This window comes from Balaenoptera musculus, chromosome 1 (assembly GCF_009873245.2).
Source record: "Balaenoptera musculus isolate JJ_BM4_2016_0621 chromosome 1, mBalMus1.pri.v3, whole genome shotgun sequence".
Classification (NCBI taxonomy): domain Eukaryota; kingdom Metazoa; phylum Chordata; class Mammalia; order Artiodactyla; family Balaenopteridae; genus Balaenoptera; species Balaenoptera musculus.
In genome coordinates, this window is record NC_045785.1 from 109,600,144 (window position 1) to 109,618,875 (window position 18,732).

Here is an 18,732-nt window from a genome sequence, read left to right on the forward strand (position 1 = left end):
AATAATGTTTCAAAAATACATGATACTGCTTATATGTGGAATGTAAAAAAAATGGTACAAATGAACTTATATACAAAACAGAAATAGACCCACAGACATAGAAAACAAACTATGGTTACCAAAGGGGAAAGCAGGGAGGAGGGATAATTTAGGAGTTTAGGATGAAAATATACACACTACTATTTATAAAATAGATAACCAACAAGGACCTACTGTATAACACAGGGAACTATAATCAATATTTTGTAATAATCTATAAGGGAAAAGAATCTGAAAAAGAATAGATATATATATGTATAACTGAATCACTTTGCTGTACACCTGAAACTAACACAAGATTGTAAATCAACTATACTTCAATTAAAAAAAAAAACAAGGAGAAGAATGTTGCAAAGTTGATTGCTTGGGACTGTTTTCACTACCAACTTTATTTTTCTTTGAATAGGTGGTGCTAGAAAAGCCAAATGGCTTTAGTCAAGGTCCCCTGACTCCACATAGCAGCCCACCCAAGGTAGGTAACAGGGAAAATAGTGGTAACTACTGCTTGGCCAAGAGGCAGGAAATAATCCTTCCTGATCCTTTGTTTATTGCTTTCTCTCTCTCACTAAATATGAGAGTGATATTTACTTGCTGTAAAAATTCAAACAAAGGAGAAATATATAAAGCGGAAATTTTCCTTCCCCAATCCCACTCCTTGTAAGTATTCAAGGTTAACAGATTGAAGTGGGTGGGTCCTTTTATTTATTTATTTATTTATTTAATTTTTATTTTTTTGGCCGTGCTGCGTGGCTTGTGGGGTCTTAGTTCCCTGACCAGGGATCGAACCCACACCCTTGGCAGTGAAAGCTCAGAGTCCTAACTGGACCGCCAGGGAATTCCCGTGGGTGGGTCCTTTTAGAGCAGTGCTTCTCAGCCTTCATTGCCCATTAGGATGGCCTTGGGAGCTTTAAAGGATGCAATATCTGTGTGCCATCCCTAGAGACTGTAATTTAACTGTTCTGAAGTGTGGCCTATGCATCAGGACTTTTAAAAGCTCTTCATGTGATTCTAATATTTAGCCTATTAGTTCTATTAGTTCTAATATTCTAGTCTAAAGTTCTAGAGTGTTTTTCTATATACAGACAACCATATTTAAAAGCCATATGTATGTGTGTGTGTGTATACACTAATATATACACATTTACTATATATACATACATGGATAAATGTATGTATATAATATGCACATACTTTTCACAATTCCAGTCATGATAAATATATTATTTCTTGCTTGCTTTTTTATTTTTTTAAGCTGAAAAGTATATATAGCCTTCTTTCCATATTTGTATGTGTAAATCTATCTTGTTCTTTTGAAATTATTTATTTATTTATTCATTTATTTTTGGCTGCTTTGGGTCTTCATTGCTGCGCGCAGGCTTTTTATAGTTGCGGCAAGCCGGGGGCTACTCGTCGTTGCTCTGCAGCATGTGGGATCTTCCCGGACCAGGGCTCAAACCCGTGTCCCCTGCATTGGCAGGCAGATTCTTTTTTTTTTTTTTTAAAGCTATCTTTTTTAAAAAAATTAATTAATTAATTAATTTTTAATTTATTTATTTTTGGCCGTGTTGGGTCTTCGTTTCTGTGCGAGGGCTTTCTCGTGGCTTTCTTGCGGCGAGTGGGGGCCACTCTTCATCGCGGTGCGCGGGCCTCTCACTATCGCGGCCTCTCTTGTTGCGGAGCACAGGCTCCAGACGCGCAGGCTCAGTAGTTGTGGCTCACGGGCCCAGTTGCTCCGCGGCATGTGGGATCTTCCCAGACCAGGGCTCGAACCCGTGTCCCCTGCATGGGCAGGCAGATTCTCAACCACTGTGCCACCAGGGAAGCCCCGGCAGGCAGATTCTTAACCACCGCGCCATCAGGGAAACCCCTATCTCATTCTTTTGAATAACGACAAAATATTTCCTTCCATGGCTGTACTTTTTTTTTCCCCCCCAACTTTATTGAAGTATAATTGACAAATAAACATGGCTGTACTTTTTTAAAAAATGACATTTGTTATTATATTTTTTGTGATTACATAATAATTTAAGACACATATATTGTAGAAAATTAGGGAAATTCAGAAACACAGAGAAGTTGAAAGAAGAAAAAGATATCAGTTGTAATCTACCCAGAGAAAAACCAGTTTGGTGAAATTTCCTTTGTTTTTCCTTCAGTGCAAATATATGTTTATGATACTGAGATTAGACTGTATATAGCATTTCTTTGCATTTGTTTCTTTGCTTGGGCAGGTATATTTTTGGATTAGGTTTGTTTGGCTCTCAAGTGCAGAGCTGAATCAGACCCTCCCATCAGTTCAGGGCTCGTTATCATCATTGGTCCCATAAAGGCCTCTCACTGCTTTCACTTTTTTTTTTTTTTGTCTCCCCAACCAAAAGGTACTCACTCTAACATATTCAATATATGATTTAAATATGCCTATTAAATATGTTTTTTTTAATTAATTAATTTATTTGTTTTTATTTTTGGCTGTGTTGAGTCTTCGTTGCTGCGTGCAGGCTTTCTCTAGTTGTGGCGAGCGGGGGCTGCTCTTCATTGCGGTGCACGGGCTTCTCATTGCGGTGGCTTCTCTTGTTGTGGAGCATGGGCTCTAGGCGCGTGGGCTTCAGTAGTTGCAGCACGCGGGCTCAGTAGTTGTGGCTCGCGGGCTCTAGAGCGCAGGCTCAGTAGTTGGGGTGCACAGGCTTAGTTGCTCCATGGCATGTGGGATCTTCCCGGGCCAGGGCTTGAACCCGTGTCCCCTGCATTGGCAGGCGGATTCTTAACCACTCCACCACCAGGGAAGCCCGTTTTTAATTTTCATAATGGACTTGTGCTGTATTTCTGTTTTTTCCTTTTTTATCCAACACCATGTTTTTAGGCTCTATCTACATTGCTGTGTTAAAATCTGGTTTGTTGTCTCTAGCTCCTGCATGTAAAGTTTTATAACTCCCTTTTTTTCTCTTCATACTGTATCATTAAATTTTTCCATGTCATCAGAGAGTCTTATGAGAACGCCATTTGAAATAAACACATAACAGTTGTGCTCCAGGAGGAGCCTTTTCAAACATTCTCACCTGCCCAGCAGCATAGGCGCAGACATAGGGGAACTGACCAGATAACTTACTGACGGCTGGATTTGGAATGTTGTGATTCTAGCCACTTACTTTAGACGTGCAGTTTGGATGTTTCCCTTCCCTGAATCACCATATTTGGCAAATATGCTGTTAGCAACAAGTTATAATAACACCTGGCACTATCTGTTCAGCCTTTCTTCTCACAAGCTCCAAGCCCTACCGGATATTATCTTAGTTTTGAGGCAGGCTGTAAGGCAGGGCGTGGTAAGGAGTCTTCTCCCTGCTTCCCAGATAGAGAAACAAGGCCCACAGGACTCAGTGATAACACAGCCACCCAGGGACCCTGTCCCCTCCTCCCAGCTGAGCTCTGTGCTCTTGTTTGAAGGTGCTGCTACTTCCCACTGTGCAAGACCGGGAGGGACTTTTCTGTCAGACTCAAGGGAGCTGGTAACTGAAGTGCAGCGAGAGTGTACATGCCAGCTCAGCCCTAACCACCCCCAGTTCGGGTGTGCCTGGGGGAGAGGCTCACAGTAACCTCAGTGAGACACCTTTTCCTCCATCGAATCAGATTCCTGGACTTATTGGGTGCTTTTGCCTTAAGCTGCCCATCTGTGAGTAACCCTTTATCTGCTGATCTTTGTGCTAAGTGTAGAGAACCACAAAAGGCTTGCCTTTGGGACATGCCCCTCATGATGAGTGTGGCACAGTCCCTGCCCTTGGGGAACTGTAGTCCAAAGCGAAACATGGTCCCTGCTCTCAGAGAGCTCTAGTCTGACGGAAGCAGGACAGACACATGAGAACGGCATAAACATACCTGTTCATTAATCAGTTGATACATGTATAAAAATTACTAGTGTGTCCTAAAATAATGAGGTGATTGGAAGCTAGTTGAGTTCTTTAGGGTATGAGAGTGTTTTCGTATGAATAACTCAGAACTCCTTGGTGCCTATGACTGACTAACTCTCCCCTTGTGCGATGTGAATTCTTTTGTGAGGGTGGTCTGAGCAAGATGGTCCAAACAAGTGTGCGTTGTCAGGGGGACCTTCTCGTACCAAGTCACAAACATAGTAACTTCACCTTCCCTTCCCTGCTCTGGCTGCAGGTGGACACCTATAGAGATGAAGATGTCGAGAGCTTGAGGAGGACCGTGCAGGACTTGCTTGTCAAGCTGCAGGAGGCTGAGCGGCAGCACCAGTCAGACCGTGTGGATTTTGAGGTGAGATTTGGGATCTGGGAGAAGGTGCCCTAAGGGTTGGGCCACTGGATACAGGTGCAGATGAAGTCTTCCTGGCTGGAGTGCCATCAACTGGAAAGGCTAGGCTCTGCGGCCTGGAGCACTTCCTGTCTGCTTTGCCCTTTCCTGGATATTTATAGTTTTTGTTGTCTAAGGCTAGCTCTTGAGTCTCTGCTCTACTGGAGCAGAGTGGTGATGCTGGTCTGGGAGAGCAGGTACTTCAGAAGTCCTTTCTATAAGGACTGCTGGGCTCTAGGCACCATGCAGGCAAGGATTATTGCTGTCAAGTTCACCACTGCATCCCCAGTGTCTGGGACAATACCTGGCATCAGGTGGGTGCCTCTTAAGTGTGGACAGGATGAGTGGATGAATTGGTGTGGTCTTAGGAAGAACTGTGCCCATGGGGTCAGGGGACTTTAGATCAAGACTTGGCTTTACAACACAGAGCTCTGTGATCTTTTTTTTTAAATTGAAGTATAGTTGATTTACAATGTTTTTAGGTGTACAGCAAAGTGATTCAGTTATATACACATATATATATTCTTTTTCAGATTCTTTTCCATTATAGGTTATTTCAAGGTATTGAATATAGTTCCCTGGGCTATACAGTAGGTCCTTGTTGTTTATCTACAGTATATATAGTAGTAGTATCGGTTAATCCCAAATTCCCAGTTTATCCCTACTGCTGCCCAGAGCTCTGTGATCTTGAGTGAGTATCTCAATTATTGTTATAAAAGTAATACTAGGTTATTGTAGCAGATTAAAAAAAATACAAAAATCTCTATATAGAGAAAGCCCCCCACTATTAAAAGTATGTGACGTCTTCCATGCTTTCCAGACAATTCTTTGGGTATAAGATGAGGTACACTGGGCAAACAGAGCAGTTTTCCTAGCTGCTCTATGTGAGAGTAGCCATCTGTTATGTGCTGTTGTTCACCCACACGTAAAGTACTTTTTAGGTCAGAAATATGTGATGATAGGATTCTCCCCTGCCCAGGCTTGCTAGGGTCTGGTGGAAAGAGGAATCCCAGCCTGAACTCTTCTGTTTTATGGACTAAGAGAGAGAATTTTTTTTTTAGGCCACGCCACACAGCTTGCGGGACCTTAGTTCCCTGACCAGGGATCGAACCCAGGCCCCCGGCAGTGGAGGCATGGAGTCCTAACCACTGGACCACCAGGGAATTCCCTAAAAGAGGGAATTTTGAGAGGTGTATTGAGGGTGAGGACGAAGGGCAGTGCGAGTGATCAACTGCCTCAAGAGTAGTCGAAGTCTTACCTGAGTGAGTAGTTTAACCTCCCTAACCATCAGTTTCAAGTTTTGTAAAAAGGGGTCATGAAATATACCTCACAGGTTTGATGTATGGATTGAGTGAGGTAATATATGTAAGTATATTTATTACTCAGAGGGGTTTTAGAAACAAAAAATATCCTATATTTTTCTTAGTGATCAGTTTAACACGTGGGTTTTCCTATCCTAAATAATTTGGGCTTAGGGTAATACTAAGATTAGTTGGTCTCAGAACAGAGTAGCTGTGCAGTAAAGGAGTTTGTTGTATCTATTTCAGATTCCACAATTTGGATTATTTGGTTGACAATGAATTGGTTCAATGACCAGCTGTTCCTTACCTTCTTGGAGTAGAACAGGAGGAAGGGGAGGTCGAGGCTGTAGCACTGACCAGACTGTGAATTTTAGAAAGAAATTTCTACGTTGAGAGACATTGTGAAGTACTGGTTGGTTTTGGCAGCATACGGGGGGGCTCTGCTGGCCCTGGGTTTCAAAGCTTGAGCAAAAGTGTCCTGAGTAAAAGCCCAAGGCTAGAAGACCCCTGACAGCTGTTAACCACACGCCCATGGCTTCTTACAGGGGGCTGCCCTTTAACCCCGAGGCATGCAGCACCCACCTGCGATAGGAGATGCTCCTTGGGTTTCTCCCGCTGTTGGGGTAGGTCACCACACCCTCTTATGATTAAGAGGTTCCCTTAGGGCAGAGCTGGCTGGAGCTGTGGGACTCATGTGGCAGAGGGGGGTGTGTTTTTCCTCTGTGATCCTGTAGCTGGGTGTGAGGATCATCTGTGGCCCGTTAATGCTGTACTCCGAGCACACATCAACCTGGGTGCAATGTCTGTGTACAGAAATGAGAGGCCTTATTTTTACATTCGCGCCCATGGGGCTGGCCTGTTCCAGGCTAATATGAGACATTTGAAGGCTTTTCTCTGTCTCTCCTGGTGAATTAGACTTTCTGGTCTCCTTTTCTGAACATGCGGGGGAGGAAGGGCAAGGCTGTCAATTACCATGAGGAAAACCTCATGCTTTCCCGTTCTGCTGGCTCCTGGCCGTTAGGAAGGATTTGCCGTGAGTTCGCTCTGGACAGAGCTGTGTGCAGCATGGACACATCCCATCACACATCATCCCGTGCTTTGCTTTCTCCTCCTTGATTCTGACTTGGGAGGAGCCACACAAACTGCTTGCCGGAGTTCTGTTTTACCGGGTCTGGTTAGGCTTTCCGGAGGCTACCTGGATTCTTTTTTAGTAACTAACTGGGGAGTCAGTGCGGGGTAACTGGGAAGCATTGAAATGGATGATGAAGTAACCGGGTTCTGTCATTCATTGGCTGTGTAACCTTGAATAGGTCAGTTGATCTTTAGTTGTGAAAGGAGAGGGTTGGACTAGATGACCATCAATTCCATTCATGATATTATGGAGCAGTGGCTGTGTGCTCGGTGTTGTGCTGAGCTCTGGAAAGGTAACGGTGCCCAAGGTCTCCGCCGTCATGAAGTTGATGGTCTCCCTGGGGGTGCACACAAGTGACCGGGCAAAATCTGCTCAGTGCTATAAGAGGGAAGGGCTGTGTGTCTTCTGTGGACACACAAGGAAGGGCTCCTCACCCGAGCTCAGAGCTCCCTAGAAGAAGGGGTGTCTAAGCTGAGACCTGAAGGATGACTGGAGTTGGCAAAATGCACGTGGGAGGAAAGGAGGCAAGTTCTTACTTTTTCACTACAAATTCTGCTTCTCTCCTTTCCAAGTTGGCTTATCATCTTTGACAAAGAGCAAATTCTTCCTCGTGCTAGTAGCCCTTCCGGGTGCCATTTTGGCCTTTCCAGTATTGCTGGAAGTGAGGACGAGGAAGAGTGGGAGACAGAAGGAAGGACATGGAGATCTCCTCCCCTGGATTTTTTGTGTTTGCACGAGGAGGAAAGCTGAAACACTGGGTTAAGCTTGGGTGGCACTGGAGGGCTGGTGGGGGTGTTGACGAAGTCAGCCATCTGGAAAGCGGTGCTTGTGGGTTCCAGGTGTCACTCTAAAGTAGAGCTTGATCAACTATGGGACAGTTAACCCTGCCAGTGGAGTTAATCTGCTAGTCTCCTGAGTGGTCCTGAAACAGTGAGTGGGAGACAGCGGTGTGCTCATCAGGGTTGCCTCCCTCCTCCCATCACTGCACCCAGATTCCTGTTTTTTTGTTTTTAATATTTATTTATTTATTTGGCTGTGCTGGGTCTTAGTTGCGGCGTGTGGGATTTTTAGTTGTGGCGTGCGGGATCTTTAGTTGCGCCATATGAACGCTTAGTTGCAGCATGTGGGGTGTAGTTCCTTGACCAGGGATTGAACCCGGGCCCCCTGCATTGGGGGTGCAGAGTCTTAGCCAATGGACCACCAGGGCAGTCCCCCTCTGGGTTTTCTTTTCTAAGGTTTTTAATCCATGTTTGTTCCTCTGCATGCTTAACGCCTCCCCATCCTGTGTCACAGGTCACACTCAGTCGGTACCAGAGAGAAGCAGAACAGAATCGGGTGGCCCTTCAGAGAGCAGAGGACAGAGTGGAGCAGAAGGAGGCGGAAGTCGGGGAGCTGCAGAGATGCTTTGTGGGAATGGAGACGGTAACTGTTGGAGTCTTGCTCTTCAGCACTCAGACTCCTGGGCCGGAAGGTGCCTGGGGATTGACTGAGGTGGTTGCAGAGACTGTCCTTTTCTGAGCAGCTCCAGAAAAGCACATTTCATAGCTTCCTTTGGCAAATACCTTCGAGGACCTCTTAGCCCTTAAGGAATGGGAAGGTCTTTCTCTGTCTAACTTAGCCCTTGATAACTAGAGTTGAACCCATTTCCATTTCAGGCGGGTTCTTGTATAGCTGCCCTTTGGCCTTTGAAGATGGTTCTTCAGGAGCCACTCAGCCTGGTTTCTCGGGGACTGGTAGCCATAGTTGGCAGGGGGGCCTGGATAATGCAGGGCCAGACCCTCCCTCTGGGCAGCTGGGTGAGGCTGAGAAGTTTCTATGTGCCGGGGTGGGAAGGGTTATCCCGGACAGGGGAGAGTGCCCCATCAAACCAGCTTGGGCTGCTGCTCTTTGGCAGCTGTCCCAGGCCCAGCAGGGGCTGACTGCCAGCCCTAGTGCCCATCTCACCCCAAACGCAGAAACTGTCGCCATCTCCTCATCTTAGATTTTCTTCCCTTTGGCCCATCCAGGAGCATCAGGCCTTACTGGCGAAGGTCAGGGAAGGGGAGACAGCTCTGGAGGAACTTCGGAGCAAGAAGGTTGACTGCCGAGCAGAACAAGAAAAGTAAGGACTCTGGTTCACCGTGAGGTTGGGGTGCAGGGAGGGGAGGGCACAGACCTGGGGAGGAAGCTGGTGCTGATGTCAGATCTTCCAGCTCTGACTCACTGTGTGTCTACTCAGTGTGGGGCCCTGCCCAGGGAGATACTGTTGGGGAGGCTGCCATCTCCAAGGAGCTCATTTTCCAGGGAGTAATAACCTGAAGAAAGGGCTTCTACAGTTTTAGAGCAAGGGTCAAGCAGGACCTGACAAAGTGTCTGCCGTTGTGGCAGATCATTCCGTGGTTGTCACACTGGACGTGGAAGTGGTAATATTACACCACAGCTTACTCCCCCCCTAAACAAAAACCAACTGTAAACTATCTGAGGGTAAAATTGAATACTTTCCACACAAGTCTTGCTGATGAAAATACAATGAGCAGCTTCGTGGAGAGATACTGAACTTCTTTCATCTGAACCAACTCAGAAACTGAGACCCACCTGTCAGCAGTGGCATCTAGGGGATCTCTGAGATCCTTTCTACTCCAGGGTTAGAGGATTTTGCAACTTCCCTCTGATCAGAGGGGATCAGAGGCCCCAGACCAGTGAAACCTACAGAGCCAAGATTGAGCCATTCTTGGACCTTCACGAATTTAGAAATTTTTTATGCTGTTGGCAAATAATATAGAAGATCTCAGATGGTAAATCAAATTTTTTAAAATAAATTTATTTATTTCATTTATTTATTTTTGGCTGCGTTGGGTCTTCGTTGCTGCACGCGGGCTTTCTCTAGTTGTGGCGAGCGGGGGCTACTCGTCATTGCAGTGCGTGCGCTTCTCATTGCGGTGGCTTCTCTTGTGGCGGAGCATGGTCTTCAGGCTCACAGGCTTCAGTAGTTATGGCGGGCGGGCTCAGTAGTTGCGGCTCGCAGGCTCTAGAGTGCGGGCTCAGTAGTTGTGGCGCACAGGCTTAGTTGCTCTGCGGCATGTGGGATCTTCCTGGACCAGGGATCGAACCTGTGTCCCCTGCATTGGCAGGTGGATTCTTAACCACTGCACCACCAGGGAAGTCCTGGTACATCAAATTTAACATTAGTATATTGGTCTGGACTTCATTGTATAATTTGGACCTTTCTAAGTTAAACAGACATTACCTGAAGGGCCTTCTAAGGAATTCCAAGATAAACAGACACAATCCTTGCCTTCTTAGACCCCTCAGTCTGCTGGGGGGTCCTTTTCTCTCCTTTGGGATATCCTTGATCTAGGCCTGCCTGGCATGAAAAATGCAGACATCTTATTGTAGCCTTCTTTCAGACTTCACAGCAGAATTGCTTTATTTAAAAAAAATTTTTTTAATTTTTTTATACATTTATTTATTTATTTTTGGCTGCATTGGGTCTTTGTTGCTGTGCGCGGGCTTTCTCTAGTTGCGGCGAGTGGGGGCTACTCTTCATTGCTGCGCACGGGCTTCTCACTGTGGTGGCTTCTCTTGTTGCGGAGCACGGACTCTAGGCGCACGGTGTTCATTAGTTGAGGCACGCGGGCTCAGTTGTTATGGCTTACGGGCTCTAGAGCGCAGGCTCAGTAGCTGTGGCGCACGGGCTTAGTAGTTGTGGCACACAGGCTTAGTTGCTCCATGGCATGTGGGATCGTCCCGGACCAGGGCTCGAACCCGTGTGCCCTGCATTGGCAGGTGGATTCTTAACCACTGCGCCACCAGGGAAGCCCCAGAATTGCTTTAAATTACTCAGCACTCCCTCCTCAATGGTGGAGATGCTCATGGGCAGGAGACTGAGTGGAAGGAGCAGGAGAAACACAAAAGACCAGATAATCCAAAACCGAGACTTGGGGATGGCAAGTGACAGCTATGCATCATAAATGCTGATTTTCTAAATAAAAGGAGACTGAGTAATAGGGCACTGGAGAGCTGAGGGTGACAACTTAGAATGTTTGAAGCTTAGGAAGTATGAGTTTGGAGGCTCAGATTGCACTGTCCCCCACGCCAAGCACTGCCCATCTTCTAGCAGTGGGCGCTTGTCTGTTTCCTCAGGCAGACCCAGAGAGTAATGGGTACCAGCAATTCTTCAGCGCTCTGAACTCCTGGACACTCTCCCCAGCCGCCTGACCTTTGGAGATCTTGGCCCAGTTTGCTTAGAAGAGGCAAAGGAAACAGCAGTGTCTGCAGGAATCAGGAGACTTAGAAACAGACTTGTGTGAAGAAGCTTTAAGGGTCCTCAAATCTCATCTCCCTCTTGATATAAAATCCCTGCCAAAGCTTGATGGTCTAGGGTATCATAATCCCAGCTTGTACTTGAATCTTTCCAGGAAGGAGGAGTTCGTTACACACGAGGCAGTCCACTTTCTGACAACTTTAATACTGAAAAAGTCTTTCCCGTGTTAATATAAGAACTCCTTCCTTGAAACGTCTACCTATTGGCCTTAGTTTTATCCATAGAACTATCCAGAATGACTTATCCTTTCTAACCTTTCCGAGCCTCAGTTCCCTTATTTGGACTAGATGATCTCTAGTGATGCTTCTGATGTGTTGTTCTAAGGTGTCCCACCACCTCCTCCTTACAGCAGACCACTGGGGAATCAGGCAGAGGGAATCATGCCTGATCGAAACCCCCTGAGCCCAAGGCCCTTACTGTGACTGGGTGGAGAGAGCATCTTCTCCCCTTGCCTCAGCCTTCTGGTCTTAATCCCCAGAGCTGCTAACCTGGAAAAGGAAGTGGCTGGGTTGCGGGAGAAGATCCACCACTTGGATGACATGCTTAAGAGCCAGCAGCGGAAAGTCCGGCAAATGATAGAGCAGGTAAGCAGGGTTAGATCTTACCCTGCTCTGGGTTACCCCTCTGGAAGTTTCCACATTGTCTAGCCCTGTTTTCCTATCAAGTCTACACCTTTATTGATTTATTCTCTTGGGTATCTTGGCTTATATTCATTAAGTGTCCCATAAAACATTTATGGCAACCGATTACTAGGTTAGGGTGATTGGGATTTGCTTTTCTCCCATCTTCCCCCTACTTTTTTGGTTATTTGCCTTGTGCATTCCCATGGGAGAAGAAGGAAAAGGTTATTCTCTCCCACACTTTGAAGAGTGCTGGTAAATGAGTAATTAAGTCCCAATAAACTCACTTATCTGTGTGTAGATTTTCAACCTTTGCACCTCATGCACATTTTCTGCCTGCCCTTGCCTGAGCTAGGGTAGCACACTCAGAATATGCTATTTTGTAGAATCGTTTTGAGAATTTAAGATACCCTAATTGGGAGGGCATAGTTGCTGCATGTCAGCTCCATGAGGGCTAGGATTTTTCTGTCTTGTGCACTGCTGTTTCCCATTCTCTAGAACAGGGCCTGTCATATGGTAAGCACTCAATAAATATCTCTTGAACCAATACATAATTTGTATTTCCCAAAGTCAAATGGAATGGGTTTTGAATCGTCCATTATTTTGGATTATCAGGGTGGTGTTCCCCTCAAACCCCTGCCCTCACACCTGGGATAATCAAGAGTTTAACAGTGACTGAAACAAGGCTTTTATAGAAAAGCTAAGCCAGTCACGAGAGAGGTACAAAACTCTGCCCTTTGTCTTTGCTGGCTCCCCCGGCAGCGGGGCGAAGTGCGATGAGTATGTAATGAGTCATTTCAGAACAAGCTCCAGTGTCTGCCACGTCTTTGCAGCTCCAGAATTCAAAAGCTGTGATACAGTCAAAGGACACTGCCATCCAGGAGCTCAAGGAGAAAATTGCCTACCTGGAAGCCGAGGTGTGTGTTCTGGGCAGCCCTGGGAAGGGAGCAGACTCTTGAAGAAAAAACTGGACATAGGGAGGGAGAGATTCTGGAGGGGGTCTCGAGCCTGTCTAGCTGCTGCTTGGAAGTGAGTAGCTGGGGTGGTTGGATGATCTTCAGTTCCGCTGAGTGAACATTTTCTAAGACTCTTCAGGGAGTTGCAAACAATGGTAAGACCTGTCCCCACTCTAAAAGGATATATCCTCATGGTGCAAGCCCTGTGCCACATAGCAGCATGGAGGCCGGCCCTTCATTCTGACTATATGGGCTTGGCAGAGGAGCTGACAGTGGAGCTGAGCTTTGAAGGAGGATGCATTCTACAGGTGGAGTCTTCTCTTTGGCTAAGGCGATGGGCTCGATTAGCTAATGAGTTCTTGGTTGGATTTCTACCATACCTCAGGGCCCTTCCTGTCCATTGACTGACTACCTGAGATTGCTTTGCAGCCATTGTGTGAGGGTCCCAGCTAGTGGGGGAGATAAAAAGAAATGGGAGACAGGGTTGTTTATCTTCAGGGAGATTGCAGTCTAGATTTATAGATAAAATACATTTTAAAAATACCTAAGAATACTTTATAGAAAAGCATATGGACAAACATAAGTAAATATCTCAGCATACTATAGGAAATTATATGCAGGAAATGTATAGAGAGGATTTACAGGAGATGATCAGTGCTGCACAGTTATTGAGAGAACACGCCTTCAGGGAAGGAGGCTGGGGCAAGTACTGGAGGGAGAGGGCATCCTGGTGGCACACACGGTAGGGGTGGGGGTGACAGCAGCACATAGAGGTGGAGACCAGAATGAGCTGGTTAAATGTGGCACGTGGCAAACCAGAGGAAGCCCAATTCTAATCTCATAACTTGTGTTACAGAATTTAGAGATGCACGACCGGATGGAACACCTGATAGAGAAACAAGTCAGTCATGGCAACTTCAGCACCCAGAACCGGACCAAGACTGAGAACCCGGGCAGGTGAGTGGGCATGCCTGGAGTGGGCCCCAGGTAGGAAGTGAAGGAAAGAGGGACAGAGCCGTGGGAAGGAGACCTTTAGTGCCAAGGCCAGGATGAGGCTCTTCTAAATCCAGCTTCATTCTCTCAGTCTCGAATCTGACCCATTCTCCACCTGAACCACTTTCTAACCAGGTTAGAGTAGAGCCTGATACCAGAACCCCAAAGAGGCCCATGAACAATGCTAGAGGCATCTGAACCCCCTGAAGTTGTATGCAAAAATTGTGAATGTGTAGTAAGGGCATATTTCCAGGGAGAGGGCCTTTTGTTTCCAAGAGATTCACAAAAAGGTCCAAGACTGAAAAAAAATCAAGAATCAAAGCCATACCCACTCCTAAGGTGTTCAGCTGCGCCTTCTCTTTTCCCCACCCCTGCCACCGGACAAAAGTACCAGTCCCCTAATCTCTTAGCACTGACAATTACTATTTCAAGGCATTAGAACCAAGAGATCAGCGGGCCCTGCAGGGTAGAATCCAGAGGCAAACTGGAGGGGCGGCTCTGTGAAGGGTGGGCAACAACAGGGCACTCAGCGCTTCCGACTCTCTTTTCAGCGTTAGGATCGCCAAGCCCCCCAGCCTAAAGCCCATGCCTCTCATCCGAGTGGTGGAAACATGAGCTGCAGGAGACAAGGTGCTGCTGTTGCTGGTGCCTCTGGCCTGAGGAGGAGCCCACCACCCCTGGAGGCTGCCGGCCCTGACTTTGACTTCCCGACTGCTCCCTTCATGGTTCCGAACGCCCATCCTCTACGCTGGGCGGACAGGGGATGAGCTCCCCCTCTGGACACTGCAGCCTCTGGAGGCCGGCGATATCCTGCCCACAGGAGCCAGGGCAGTAGCCTTATTCCCATAGTTACTATTTTTCTCTGTAGCAGAGCCTCCCTTCTGTTGTAGGCTGGAGTTTGTAGCCCGGGCCAGTTATTCTGCCCCAGAAGCCAGGCCCTCCGCAGATCGGGAGAGGTGACAAGATCTGCCTCAGCCCTAGAGGCTGGAGGCACAGACGTCAGCAGTGATTGGAGAGTGTCCCTGGGGCATGAAGTTCCTTCCTTAAACACAGCTCAGTTCTTAGCAACAAACTGTTTGTTTTTCTAATTGCTCCACCCTCACCCCATGCTGACCCGGGCCTCCTGCAGACAAACAATGGGGCTACCTGTCAGGGCCTGTGAACCTCAACTTTGACTGGACAGGCCTTGTCTTTTGGGGAGGGGGAATGTCCTTCAGGGAGTAGCTCTTAGCAGAAAGGTTCTGTGAGGCCACGGACAGTTACGGGCGACTTCTGTCTGCTGTGAAGACTCCCAGAATCTCTTAGGGTTTCCCCCTAAGTTGCAGTGCAAGATACACCTCATTCTTCTCGACTCAGCGCCTAAAAACTGTTTTCACTGGGTTACATCCATCTCAGTGAAGAAACTCTCGTGGTATTTATTTTGCTAAGTTATTGGTGTTTTTGCTTACATCTCACAACTGATTAAATACCAGAGTTCAGAGTTCTACAGCCTTCTCTTGCAGTGTTTGGATTTGCTCGACAGAGGGAAAAGAGTGTTCCCAGTGGACTTGTCGATTTCAGAATGATGTCATAGTCTTTTTCTCTCTTTCATGCTGCTTTTCCCTTCCTCCTCCAAATCTCAGGAAGGCAAGTATTGATATATTCTCCCTGAAGCATCGGGGTCTGAGTGTCTGTTGTTTGGGGGAAGAGAGCAATCAGGAGGGATTGAATTCTTCCCTTAACCCCTCTGTACCCCTCTGCTCCACAGTCAGTTTCTTATCCTGGCTCTGCGTGAACCTGCCACTCATCGAGTTTCTTTAGGGCTCTTCCTGCAGCCTTAAGGAGGAGATAAGCATCAGAATGTGGTACCGTAGGACACAGAAAAATGAAGAATAAACATTAAGTCTTTAGGTTCTACTTGGCTCAAAACCAGAAGCCTTAAGTCTGCGGTTTCTGTGCATCAGGGCTGAGCTCCCATGCTGGCTTTGTCCATCGTGTTCTGGTGGTCTGGTGTTCTTCACGCCATTCCCATTTGTGAAACGAGGGGGTTGGACCAGATAATCTCCATGGGCCCTTCCAGTTCTGATATTCTTTCCTGTGGCATGTTCTTTGTGTGGTGAATTTAATAAATTATGTTCATGTGTCTTTTCGAGCTCCTGGCCTGGTTTCTTTCCACTTTTCGGGGAGGAAGAAAGAGCATAATTTTAGTGCCTCTTGCAGATGGGCACCCTGCTATCCACATCTGGGAGGTATGGAGACATGCCCAACACGATGATATGGGGACTTTGTGGCATTCAGAGGAGTTAGCATGTCTCTGTTAAACAGCTCACCTCCATGGTCTGAGTCCCCATGGCAGGAGGTAGCCCCTAACTTGAGCTCTGACCCTGTCTGGGGTGGTGGCCTTGTGGGATCCCTAAGGTTGGCCACTGCGTGTCTTCCTCAGTTGGAAAAGATCTGCTCACAGACAGAGGTCCTGTGATTACTTAGAGATTTACCAATCAGCACTGGAGGGAGAAGACTAACTCCATGTGCTTCGCAGGAATGAAAAGTACTCTGGAAATGCTGACTGCAGCTGTTTGAGGCTTTAGTTTTGGGCTATCTCTAGGCATCATTCAATTAATCCACTGATCATCTTTTTCCTTCTGCCAAAAAATGTAGTTGACTGCAGGGCCCAACGGGGGACATAGCTAAATTTACACGAATCTTCCCTGGACCAAAGAAACTAGAAATGGAACCCCCGTCATCCCTGGCCGCATTTCCTCTCTAGTCCCCTTTCTCCTTCAATCAAAAGAATGTAAATTTTTCTCTTGTGACTTTTCTTCCCAGCTAATTCACATCCAGGCTTCAGCTAATTCATATCTCAGGTAATGCTTCTCAGCTAATTCACATCCAGGCTTCAGGATGCACTGGAAACCTCCTTCCATTCCAGACCTGGGTTTGTCTTCTGACAGCCTGGGTTCTCTTCCTTCTCTGGAAGTCTTGCTTGGCCTGGGTGTATCTAGACTGTGCTTGTTCTCTGAATATTAAGAGGGTGGAAGCAGGGTGCGGTTGCCTGAGGTGCCAAGGCGACTTGCGTGGCTGGAAGGAGACAGGAGCGAGTGAGCCGCCACCCAGGAGAGGGGGGCTCTGGGCTGGGTCTCAAGGACGTGGTGGGATGAGCAGAGCTTCGGCTTGGAGATAATGAGGTGGTCTGGAAACGTTCTGGAGATTAGAACAAGAGCTCTAACGGCAGTTCCCTGGCGGTCCAGTGGTTAGGACTCTGCGCTTTCACTGCCTCGGGCCGGGGTTCGATCCCTGGTCAGGGAACTAAGAGCCCACAAGCCACGTGGCACGGCCAAACAAACAAACAAAAAAAAAAAAAACTAGAGCTCTAAGAGATTTCTGGGACCAAAAAGTGCCCCTGGTGTATATTTCCCCGAGTTTAGTTGTACCACTGCTGAAAGGAACAGGGGCTAAGAAGGGTCTATGGGAAGAAAAAGTAGCTGAGGGAAAGGTAGTTTACATCCTGGCAGCTTTTCCATTAGAGATGGAGAACGGGGACTGGAGGAGGACAGAAGCAGAGCCCAGGGCCTGAGAAAGGGCGTGGTAAGAAGCTGCTCCTGACTTCAGCGGCCGGTTTATTGCCTGCGTTATGTCATGTGTAAGCCAACTCCTCTGTGCTCCTTGAATATGTTGTAGAGGGAAGATTGAGTCTGACTCCCTGGGACCTTTGCCATGACAGCCTGTTTATTTGAGCTGGGTACTGAGAGCTGCCCGGACACGCAGCCGTCATCAGCAGGCTGCTGTAAACCCGGAGCATCACCCCAACGTAGGAAAAGCTTGCAGGAGCACTCCTTGGCCCTGTCCTCCCACCTCTTCATTTGTCCCCTCCCTGAGTAGAAAAAAGCCTGACAGGGACATGGTATTTCAACCAAATGGTACATTGGACCTCTTTTGGGTTTTTTTTCTTCAGTTTTTTATTTTTTTTTTTTACTTTAAAAAAAAAATCTTTATTGGAGTATAATTGCTTTACAATGTTGTGTTAGTTTCTGCTGTACAACAAAGCGAATCAGCTATATGTATACATATATCTCCCTATCTCCTCCCTCTGAGCCTCCCTCCCACCCTCCCTATCCCCCCCCCCCACCAGGTGGTCACAAAGCACCGAGCTGATCTCCCTGTGCTATGTAGCAGCTTCCCACTAGCTATCTATTTTACATTTGGTAGTGTATATATGTCAGTGCTACTCTCTCACTTCCTCTTTTTTAAAACTAAGTATCTAAAGCCAAAAATTGATTGGCTTATTTTCAACTCTATTTAAAAAAATTTTGTATTATGAAACGTTCCAAGATGTACTCTGTAAAGATGCTTTGACATGATATGGCTTAAAGCAACTTAATTTGACTGAGGAGGGTAATATCCCTTGGGGGTAGAAAAGCAAATTTCTGTCTTTAATCAGCTCTTCAATGTGTGTTGCTGTTTTTTGTGGGGCCTCTGCTAATCCCGTGGGCTCCCTCATTCCTCATTGCCAAGCCTTGCGGAACTCGGGCCTGAGTTTGTTCAGGCTCTGACCCAACAGCAGATGTTAGCCTAGGGCCCTTGGCCTCTTTTCCATGCTTCGATTTAGGACTCTAACTTCGCAAGGAGAAAGTGTTTCCTATCTTCCCTGTCCCAGTTCTAAGCCCCATGGCCTTGAAACTCAAAAGTTGGAGACCTAAATATTCTCTAGCCCCTCTTTCTCCAAGGAAAATCCTTATCTAGCCTGAGGCTAAAGGAGATGTGTTTTTAAAAGGTGAGACATTTCTAACTCTGTGTGCTCTGTGGGTTGGCAGTGAGACCTACTTTGAACTCTAAAATGTGTGTGGCCTTTCTTCTGGAATCTCTCTTCCTCTGGAGCCCTCTGGGACATGGGATTGAGGGTAGATGGTGGTAGGATAATTAATTTCCTGACCAGGTATTGGTCGCCAAGTCTTAGACCACAGGATCTCACAAGCTGAGGGGAAGGAAGTAATTTGTCCTCTTGACTTAATCTGTCAATTCAGGGGGGTCATTCTAGGCCAAACTCGCATATGTCTGCAGGAGTTTGAGGACACTTATATCTGTTTTATATCTATTTCTATGT

At 46.8% G+C, this 18,732-nt stretch overlaps 1 protein-coding gene across 6 annotated transcripts in view; it reads left to right on the plus strand.

The window, feature by feature from the left end:
- The window catches only part of TUFT1 (tuftelin 1), a 44,889-nt gene extending 29,113 nt beyond the window's left edge, over positions 1-15,776 (plus strand). For 4 of the 6 annotated variants that reach the window (XM_036859227.1, XM_036859254.1, XM_036859244.1 and 1 more), the window contains 8 exons: positions 446-511; positions 4,198-4,311; positions 8,074-8,202; positions 8,787-8,881; positions 11,562-11,667; positions 12,537-12,620; positions 13,516-13,616; positions 14,204-15,776. In XM_036859227.1, the coding sequence (XP_036715122.1) occupies positions 446-511; positions 4,198-4,311; positions 8,074-8,202; positions 8,787-8,881; positions 11,562-11,667; positions 12,537-12,620; positions 13,516-13,616; positions 14,204-14,267 (759 nt within the window). In that variant the 3' untranslated portion in view covers positions 14,268-15,776. Of the gene's footprint in view, positions 1-445; positions 512-4,197; positions 4,312-8,073; positions 8,203-8,786; positions 8,882-11,561; positions 11,668-12,465; positions 12,621-13,515; positions 13,617-14,203 lie in introns of all 6 variants that reach the window. The other 2 variants (XM_036859263.1, XM_036859236.1) reach the window with 2 other exon arrangements.
- Positions 15,777-18,732: the final 2,956 nt, after the last annotated feature.